The following is a 10,481-nucleotide window of genomic DNA, read 5'->3' as shown; positions in this document are numbered from 1 at the left end:
CCCATATTTTCTAAATTGTTAATTAACTAAATTATTTTCTAAGCAAACACATATTAATTCAATCTCTCTGCTAAGTTAATTTTGAATTCGAATTCAAGGACACCGCTCTAATCTACAATAGATTTGGTCTTTAGTCCATTCCAAATCCAAAGAAGAATTGGTCAAATTCGACTACTAAGTCATCGAAAAGACTAGATTAAGTCGTGGGTTAACTTTTATCTAGTTTACTATCCCATACAATTAGTCAAAATATATGGAAATACTGTTTAAAAAATAAAAATGAAAAACCACTTCTGAAATTTTTTAAAGAATACATATTCTTTAAATGTAATAAGACAAAGTGAACGTTGAACATGTAACACAATACACGAATTCCCTTTGTTTTAACTGTTTAAATATTTTTAAGTCAATTTATATATAATTTAAATAATTATTTATAAATTCACAAAATATACACATTTAGTATTTACGTTCAAAAATTATTATTTGAATCCATTGATAAAATATAAAGTTCGTCTAATCAAGTTAACTTTGAAATTAAACCTATAGTTTTTCAATAAAGAGTTCGTATTTACTGAATTTATAATATCATGAATTTTAATATTAAATAAGTAAATAAAAATTTATCAGTCAAAATAATAGAAAAAGGCGCGAGAGATTCCACGTAGATGGGGCGCTCACGGAAAAGGTCGGGTTTAGTTCCATCGATTTAACTGTAATTGATAAAATTATATTTTTAAATATATTAATTTGAAAATATTAAAAATTAAATAAAATTAAATTTAATATATTTTAATTATAAAACTATTAAAATAATAAAATATTTTTTTAGTATTAGATCACAAATATTTCCTAATCCTACACGTTTTAGAAGAAGAAAATATTTTTTAAATATTTCTTAATCATAAAATTCAATATCAAATACATATTCCTTTCTTCGGCTCTTCTTTAACCTCTCTCTCTCTCTCTCTATATATATATAACGACTTTTTCTCTCTTAGATCCAACCAACTTCCGCGTCCTTATCTTTAACCTCGTTGTTGTCTTTTTTTTTTTTTTTCTTTTTCTAAAAGAAATTAAATTCCTCTCTCGTTTATTTACTTTCTAAAATAAAATATTTATTCAATCAAATTTAATATACCCAATAATAAATAATATAATAGAGAAGGTGGGCAAAGTGATCCAATAAGCTTCTTTCAATCTCCAATCCTAGCCTAGCAACAGAAGCAAGGTATTCTTTTTTATTATTATTTTTATTTACAAGCATCTTTTTTAAATTTTTAAGTTTTAATTCGGTGAAAAGAAGTCAATTTTAAAAAATATATTGTAAAAATTTTTTTTATAAATATTAATGCTGAATTTGATCTTTATGACTCATGGAATAAAGTTATGGAAGTTGAAGGAAGGAATTTAGGGTATGATAGATTGATATGTAGAATAAATTTTTTTCCCTCATTTTATGTATATGTGATATGATTCATGAGAATATAGGAAAACAAATCCTTTCTGGAGGAGGAAGATGGAGAATTGATTTTTTCCCCCTTTTTTCTATTTAAGCTAAAGATTGGATTTTTTTGAGGGGCTAGGTTTCAGGGAATACTTTTTTATTTTTGTTTCTTTTTGCTTCTGGGAATCTAGTTTTCTAAATCTGGTTAGGTCAGGGATTGCTGTGTTTTTGCAGGCTATCAAAATTTCTTTTCTATCTTTATTATCATCAACAGACGATGGAAGAGTTCAAATCGGCTTCAGCTTCACAATCCCATATCAATGAGGTTTGTTTGGTTCTATCTCTTTCTCTCTAATTATATTCTTCGTTTCGTTTTAATTCCAATGCTATGATATTATCTTCTAAAATCTGTTTGTCTGTTTGTTCTAAAATTTGCAGTCCTTGTGTATTTTTTTTTTTGGCAAATCTGGTAATTCCATGTTAGGTTTTATAATCTTCATGCCCCAGTTCTTTTGCAGGGACACAATTGTTCAGGTTGCAACCCTACCATTAGTAGTTTTAGAGGTAGAATTGGGAGTCATGCTGCAGGATAGGAACAAGGGTTTCAGGACTACATATGATTTGAATTAGATATAAGGATGTTATATATATGTATAAGCTTTGTAGTTAGTTGCAGTTCATTGAACCTACTGTGATTGTCTGCTTGCATACAATGTCATATTTGTGGAACTGAGGCACTGATGGTGGAGTGATTAGATTAGAACTAAGATATTTACTCATTCTTTTCAGAAAGTTAGGCTCCTGTCCCCTTAGGGTTCGAGGAAATGATGGTATTAGCTACAGACCAGATTTTGTTGATGAAAGATTATAGTTTTCATGGATATGGTAGTACAAAGATACAACTACTTTTTCAAATTATGGCTATAATAATAGAATCGAGGAGAGTGTGTAACTATTAAATAAGAGAAATTTTCAGGCAACTTTGTTATGTATCAGATGATTCAGATTCTTATGATGCAAATAATTTCAAATCCACTAAAAAACTACCTCAATAATCTTGTTAACTTTATGGCCAGAACAGATTAGTATCAAAGTGCGAAGCTTAGATTGAACTTCTAATAATTCGTTCATCTATCTTGAAGAGCCTACGCTGCAGTAAATGAAGAGTGCTGTTGATATACGCCTCTGGTTGGCCAAAACCATATAATAATTATTCATCAAATAGTGATGATGAGGATATGTTCCTATGGCCAAAACCTGGTATAATTGCTCTTGCAGTTTTCTCTTCAACAAAGCTTGTAATTAAGGAATCCTAAGCTATTGAGTTATTTTACACAATCAGGAATCCAAATAACAGCTGTTGTACAACTAATACAATGTGTGCAAATTACTTTATATTAGCTAGACTAGGGACTATATTGCAGGACCATGAAGTTTGTGTGATCAGATACACAATTTTGTGAGTTGATTATTTTTCTTGCTAAATTTGTGTGGATTTTAATTGCCAATTACAAGAACTTAACAAACCCCTCTCCCCACCCCACCCCCACAACACCACCCACCCCCCCCCCCCCCCCCCCCCCCTCTCTTTTATTTTCTTTCTATTAGCTTTACTGCTTTATTAAGATTGCCAACATTAGTTTCTGCAATATCCACCTGTTGCTTTTTTCCTGCAACTTATTTTCATTCTCAACTGTGGTGGAAAAAAAAAAAAACATTGTTGTATCGGAATGAGTGATATACAGTGTCATGGTCAAGCATTTGAATTTGAATCGTGGGTTATCTGATATAAAGGACTTATTTTGCAGGATAGTTCTTTCAAGCATTCCTCAAAAAATGATAGCACTATTGAGGGCTCAGGGAGTCCAAGAAATCGGAAGGTAAATTATGTTAATATGGTCTTCACTGCTGTTTCAGTGGCTGTGCAATGTTGTGCTGTGAAGAACAGCTTACTAGTGTCAGAGGGTTGCCACTTGCCACCCATCAAGATAGCCCTATGATTTTAATCCTTTCAGTACTGATTTAAATTGACATTTTAAGAGCATTAGGGTGTTATGACCCTGCTCAGCATTAGGGTTGCCACACAATTGTTTACTAAAATATCTCAATTGACTAGATGTAGGGCCCTTATGGCTTTGCTCAGCATTAGACTGCATATGGTCAAACTAAATGTTAGGGCCAACCGGGCAGCCCTTAAGTTGCTCTGTGATATTTAAATTCCTTGTAAATATTGTGTTTTCTTAATTCCTGATGCTTATATAAATATGATTACTATTAATATGTTTCAGGTAACAGCCAGATGGGATCCAGTTGAAGCTTGCAGACCTATTATTGATGAAGCACCAGTATTTTATCCAACTATTGAGGTATTTCTTTTGTCAAAAGGCAGAAATTTAATGTTGATTTGTTATATTTGGTGGTAGTTTTGCACCTTCCGCTCTTCCCTATTCTCTTCATTTATTACATATGTAATGTTGTATTCATTTAGGAATTTGGGGATACACTTGGTTACATATCAAAGATACGTGCAAAAGCAGAGTCATTTGGTATATGCCGAATTGTCCCTCCAGCTTCATGGAGGCCACCTTGCCGCCTTAAGGAGAAAGATATATGGGAAAGTGCTAAATTTTCTACACGAATTCAGCAAGTTGACTTGCTTCAAAACAGGGAGCCCATGAGAAAGAAATTCCGAAGCCGGAAACGAAAAAGGAGGAGGCATTCAAAAATGAGCATGACTAGGAGGTGTGCTAATTCTTGTTCAGAAGCAAAAGCTGCTTCTGAGACTGATGAAAAATTTGGGTTCCAATCAGGATCTGACTTCACACTTGAAGAATTTCAGAAATATGCTGATCATTTCAAAAAGTGTTATTTTCAAATGACGGATTCTGTGGAGGATGTTAAGCCTGGTGGGATTGAACACCAGAAATTAGAACCTTCTGTGGAGGAGATAGAGGGTGAATACTGGCGGATTATTGAACAACCAACAGATGAGGTTGAGGTGTGGGATAAAGTTTTCTTGATGTACTCATTTTACTTTAATATTGGTGTAGTTATATCTATGCATCATATATGATCTTCTTATCCTATTATATTGCAGGTATACTATGGAGCTGATCTGGAAACAGGAAGATTTGGAAGTGGCTTTCCTAAGGCTTCTTCCATGATAATTGAAGGTGATTCAGAATCTGATCAGTATGTCAATTCTGGTTGGAATCTAAACAACTTCCCACGCCTGCAAGGTTCTGTGCTATGTTTTGAAGCAAGTGATATCTCAGGAGTTCTGGTGCCATGGCTGTATGTTGGAATGTGCTTCTCATCATTTTGTTGGGTAGGTCATTAGAATTACTATTCTCGAAGTACAACTAGAATAAAATGATAAATGCAAAGATTATTTATTTAGTTTTAATTTTAATTAACTTCAACATTTCAAAGGCTGGCATGAATTCTCTAAATCTGCTTGATTCGGTTAAGTTTGTGTCTCCTTTTAATACCGTGATCGCTGTAAAATTTTGGAGATCTTTGTGGTTTTAACCACCCGTTTCCCAATGGTTCTTCTGGAAAATAGAGAATGCTAACAATAAGTTTGTGCATGGAGCTAGAAATTTTAGGAATTTTTCTCTAAAAATATGGGAGAAAAGTGCTGGAATGAGCCGTTAATGCTTCTTGTTTAACAGTTAAAGTGGCATAAAAATTTTTGAAAATTTGTACTGGTGAAGATGAAAATTTTTATTTATTATCTTCTGATTGGGAACCACTGTGATTTTAGTGAAACTTATTTTACACATAGATTTCATAATTAGGTAAATGTTATTTCATTTAGTACTTATATTATTATTATATTATGATTTGTTTAGACGCACACAATTTTCATATTCATATTAGCAATCATATTAGTCTCTTCTATTTGTAATCTACAAAGCAAATCACCTACATAAACTATGGAATGAAGTATAGTATTCTGTGTTACTTTTATTTGGTGAATTAGATCTTCATTTCCTGAAATTGCAAATCCACTTGTTTACTGATGCCTTCTTCCTTTTCAATCGTTTTTGTAACAGCATGTTGAGGATCACCACCTTTATTCACTAAACTATTTGCACTGGGGTGATCCAAAGATATGGTATGGAGTACCTGGAAGCCATGCTTCCAATTTGGAGGATGCAATGAGAAAGCATTTACCTGATTTGTTTGAAGAACAGCCTGATTTGCTTCATGAACTGGTAAGGAGATGATTCTTATTATTTTTCATTATGCTTGGATCTAAAAAAGTGTTATTTAATTTATAGTTGGAATATTGAATTTTTCCTTTTTTTTTTTTTTTTTTTTTTTTTGTGGGGGGGAGAGGGGAGAGAGAAGGATTTGTGGTGGGACAATACTTTTCAGTTCATTGGACTTTGCTTTAATCTATCATAGTCAATCACATAATACAATTCCTTATCCCAAATATCATGCTTACAATTTTTAGTACCCCCTATGTCTTTGTTTCCCCATCTCTTGAGACACAGTGTTGAATGTTTCTGCTGTATCAAGTATATTGTATAGGAGCTCTAGTTGAAGGGGAACAGGGAAGAGGATAAAATGTTAAACAAGGGAAAGAGAGAATGATATTTGGATAGTTATATTAGCAGTTACGCAAATTTTTATACCCACTTTACCCTGGCATTTTTTTAGCTCTAAATGAAATTGTTATCCTGATGAAGCATATATGATATATTGTATTATGCTTGAAGGTATAATCTTGTTTCTTAGTTCATACTAGTCAGTCAATTTATATTATTATATTTTGTCATAGATGCATCTTGATGCCATGCAATACCATTGACAAGGAATGTATTTCAAGATGTTTTTTTTTGAAAAGGACCTGTTAACTGTCAAGTGTCCAATTGTACATCTTTATGATTCTGTTGATCAATTGTCACTGGTCTTTTGTATGGAGTGCCAACTTATGAAACCATTCTCGTCATTTTCTTTTGACCTAAACATTGCTTTTGGATTTCATTATTGGTATCATATTCTTGGGCAGGTGACTCAACTATCTCCTTCAGTTTTAAAAGCTGAGGGTGTACCAGTGTACCAAGTTGTCCAGCACTCTGGGGAGTTTGTTCTTACCTTTCCTAGGGCATACCACTCTGGTTTTAATTGTGGCTTCAACTGTGCAGAAGCAGTGAATGTAGCCCCTGTTGATTGGTTAGCACATGGGCAACATGCGGTTGAGCTCTACAGTAAGCAGCATCGTAAGACTTCTATATCCCATGACAAGCTGTTACTTGGATCAGCTCAGAAAGCGGTCCAGGCCCTTTGGGAGCTACTAGTTCTTGGAAAAGAAACTCCTGAAAATTTGAGGTGGAGAAGTGTCTGTGGGAAGGATGGGCTGCTTACCCAAGCAGTTAAGGTACTCTTTTCTCTCCCTCCTCCTTCCTTCCCCAACATCGCCGGCCCACCCCCACCCCCAACCCCCCCTCCAAAGATGCACACATGCACTAATGTGGGTCAAAATTTTACTTGAGCACTATTGATGAGACTTATTTTTTAAAATGATTATTTCTAACAGACAAGGGTACAGATGGAGGAGGAAAGACTACGGAATCTTCCAACTCGTCTAAAATTGCAAAAGATGGAAAAGGAGTTTGATTTGTGTAGTGAGAGAGAATGTTTCACTTGCTTCTATGACTTGTATTTGTCTGCTGCCAGCTGCAAGTGCTCCCCTGAACAATTTGCATGTCTTACACATGCAAACCGTTTTTGTTCCTGTGAAACAAATGACAAATATGTTCTTCTCCGTTACACTATGGATGAATTAAAAACAGTAGTTGAAGCATTGGAGGGAAGATTAGATGCTGTAAAAGTGTGGGCATCTAAGGAGCCTAAATTGGATTCTGATGGTGACAATGGTGCTCATGTATGTAAGCTGGATCAGAAGAGAGAGTCATTCCAAACCAGCTATTCTGAGCAGAAGGAAAGTCCATCTTGTTCCCCAAAAGCAGAAGAAACATTGGGCACCAATATCTCTTGCTGTTCAAATAGTCAAGTTTCTTCAGAAGTAATCCAATCTGATAGCCATGACAATGTCTTTAAAAATGAAGCATTGATCCTGAAGAATGCTTCTAAGGTGAAGCAAGAGAGGTGCATTGATTTAAATCTTGATTTTATGTCTGTTGATCATGGAAGTGATTTTCTCTATTCATCTGATAGCTCCTACAATAAAGTTGTCTCAGATATGGAAACAAATATGTCAGTTGGTAAGCAAGAGAAAGCTAGCAATTCTGATGCAGCAAAAGAGTCAGTTGTATCACAACTTGGCAGTGATTGTAATTCATCAGAATTGCATGAATTTTCAAATAAAGATAATAATTCAGATAAAATGCTTCTTGGGGATACTTGTGCATTTAGCAAGAAGTTGTTTGGGGTTGATCTTTCAGTTCCGCATTCAGATGCAATGGTGCCATCAGGGAACTTTAAAACCAAAATAGTCAACATCTCAGATGTTGGACCATCTATGGCTCATCAAAACAATCCAGTGAATAATTTGGGTTTTTTTGTTGAACCTCTAAATTTTGGATGTGTCATGTTTGGAAAGCTTTGGTGCAGTAGGCATGCCATATTCCCGAAAGGTACACTGATTATTGAGTTTGCTTAAATATATGTTTTTTTGAAGATCTCTTTGCCTTTCTGTAGTTTCTTTTATGTACTTGAGAATCCAATCTTTTTTTTTTTTTTTGGGTTGATTTTACAGGTTTTAAAAGCAGAGTTAAGTTCTTCAGTGTGCTTGATCCAAGAAAACTTTGTAGCTATATTTCAGAAATAGTGGATGCTGGACTCCTTGGCCCTCTTTTTAAGGTGATTTTTCTCGATGTAATCCCATGATTTTGTGTGATCTAATTTACTGGCTGTAAATGTCTAGCCAGATTTTTACTAGTCAAATATGCAGTCCTGACCAGAGCTCTGATCATGGTTCAGGTTCTAATTACCAATATATACAATTTCATGCATGATTGATTTTCTGTACTGCTGGTGACCATCTGATGCTCATTTGATTAGCTAACTGTTTGTATGGTGTTTGGAATTCTTATTATTCTCAGATCAGTTGGCAAAACAATTGAATAAATGAATAATCTTAATGACTGCATCCATGACATTATCCCCTGAAGGCATACAATATGACAAATAAACACCAGAGCTTTCGAAATATACAGGTTTTCAAAATCGACTCTTGCATGTAACTATTTGCAATAGTAATACTTACCTTCACAAGATTATGCCTTATTGAACCAACCACACAATGATGGAGCTTGTTTCTTAAGAAAGTCGGACTATATTTCAGCAAAGGTTGGTTAAGCTAATGAAGGAAGCCTTGCTAACTGAATTGAAAACAAGCTCAATCAATTTGGTTGAATCAAATCCCTATTTAGTTTTCCATTTGAGGCCATATTTGTCATTATTAGTCCTAATTTAAGATTTAAATTGGATTTTTCTCTTGAATTGTAGCGTAGGATTATGTTATATATTCTTCATTCCTGGAAAGATAGATTGATGCCAAGATAGTTGAAACGTGATTCTCATTTGACTTCCAAAATGTTGTTTCAAATTTCAGGTATCTTTAGAAGAATGCCCAAGTGAAACATTTACAAATGTTTCAGTAGAAAAGTGCTGGGAAATGGTGCTGCAACGACTGAATGAGGAAATTATACAACAAAACAGCATAGGAGAAAGAGGACTGCAGCCTTTGCTGAGTGTTAATGGGCTTGAAATGTTTGGGTTTCTTTCTTCACCAATTGTTCAGGTAAAGCAATCTCTGCTGTGTGCACACTTAAAATCAGATTAATGCCCTGTTTGGCGTTGCGTTTGGAGGTCTAAAACTACTTTTCTGAATAAAAGTATTATTTTAAATGTTAAAAAAAACAGTTTGAAAAAAGCTGTTTTGTTATTTTAGTGTTCTTATGATTAAAATTTATCAAATTTAATTTTAAATTATTTTTTAATACTCTCTAACTAGTATATCTAAAAAAGTGATTTTCTCAACAGCAGTTTCAACAGTATTGCCAAACAGGTCCTAAACAACTGTTTTTGTCAGTTGTCACAGAAATTTTAGTGACAACTATGTGTGTGTGTTAGCAAGTTTGCAAAACCATGTATTTTTCTGTTTCCAGTTATTTCTGAATCTCTATATGATATTGACTCTAACTCTCTCTTGCACATGCACACATACTGTAATGCAAGTTTATCTGCTTGTGCAATTATAATCTGTTTGAGGTGGCTGCGTCAGCCATACATGTGCATTTGCATTGATAAAACGTAAACATGTAAAAGCCAGAGGTGTTGTGGGTTTTGATTCTTTAAGTGTCTGGATTCTAAATTTGGCTTCAAACAAATTTCTTTCAGGCTATTGAGGCTCTTGATCCCAATCATCAGTGTAGAGAGTACTGGAATAATAGGCTTTCGAATTTGAGCACTACAAGTGATTTCAAGAAGTCCCCATTTGGACTGAGTTGCAATCTCATAGACAATCCAGCTATAGGAGGTCATCATTCAAGTGAAGAAGAGGTGCAGCATGTGCTGCAAGGATTATTCAAGAAGGCAAGTGCTGAAGAATTACAAATAATGCATAGGATATTCTGCAGCGACGCACAAAGTGCTGAATGGAGAGCTGCATTCACAACATTGAAGGAGGAGATTAACAGAACAAGTAGGCAATAAAAGATGAGATTAGGTTCCATCATTCTTTCTCATTCAGGGCTGCTTTATTCAGTCCCTTCATTTTTTTTTCTCACTCGAGTAGCTTGGCTTAATTTTCTCACTTATTAGGCTCATTCTTTACAAGATTCATAACAGGGCAGAGATCCTGGGCAGGAGTTGTGCACAAATATTTGCAAGGTGCCCACTCATTACAAAGATATAAAAAAATGATTTCTGCTGCATTTAACTGATCAAAGAAAAAGGTTAGATCTATACATTAGAACATTTTACTAACATTTATGAAAATACAAGTTAGTTTTCGTCCAGATGGCTACATTTATGGATTTGATTCACATCTGAT

The 10,481-nt window shown here is 34.2% G+C and overlaps 1 protein-coding gene across 2 annotated transcripts; it reads left to right on the top strand.

Moving 5' to 3' along the window:
- The first annotated feature begins 983 nt into the window (after positions 1-983).
- On the top strand, positions 984-10,446 carry LOC110660288 (lysine-specific demethylase JMJ18). Of its 2 annotated transcripts, none has more exons than XM_021818539.2 (12): positions 984-1,231; positions 1,682-1,772; positions 3,256-3,327; positions 3,736-3,813; positions 3,936-4,445; positions 4,545-4,775; positions 5,506-5,667; positions 6,471-6,839; positions 6,999-8,058; positions 8,181-8,284; positions 9,039-9,227; positions 9,827-10,446. In XM_021818539.2, the coding sequence occupies exons 2-12, from the start codon at positions 1,725-1,727 to the stop codon at positions 10,139-10,141; spliced, it is 3,138 nt and encodes a 1,045-aa protein (XP_021674231.2). In that variant the 5' UTR covers positions 984-1,231; positions 1,682-1,724; the 3' UTR covers positions 10,142-10,446. The 2 variants fall into 2 exon arrangements, with proteins under 2 accessions (XP_021674231.2, XP_057985979.1); XM_058129996.1 differs by having other exon boundaries at positions 1,036-1,231; positions 1,662-1,772.
- The last annotated feature ends 35 nt before the right edge of the window (positions 10,447-10,481 follow it).

This window comes from Hevea brasiliensis, chromosome 11, assembly GCF_030052815.1.
Source record: "Hevea brasiliensis isolate MT/VB/25A 57/8 chromosome 11, ASM3005281v1, whole genome shotgun sequence".
NCBI classification, from domain to species: Eukaryota; Viridiplantae; Streptophyta; class Magnoliopsida; order Malpighiales; family Euphorbiaceae; genus Hevea; species Hevea brasiliensis.
The sequence above is the reverse complement of the archived record's forward strand: the minus strand, read 5'-3'. Positions and strand labels throughout refer to the sequence as shown.

Coding starts and splice junctions, on each gene's coding strand:
- LOC110660288 (XM_021818539.2), top strand. CDS start 1,725: ATGGAAGAGTTCAAATCGGCTTCAGCTTCACAATCCCATATCAATGAG. Junction 4,446..4,544: donor AACCAACAGATGAGGTTGAG/GTGTGGGATAAA, acceptor ATTATATTGCAG/GTATACTATGGAGCTGATCT. Junction 8,285..9,038: donor TCCTTGGCCCTCTTTTTAAG/GTGATTTTTCTC, acceptor TTCAAATTTCAG/GTATCTTTAGAAGAATGCCC.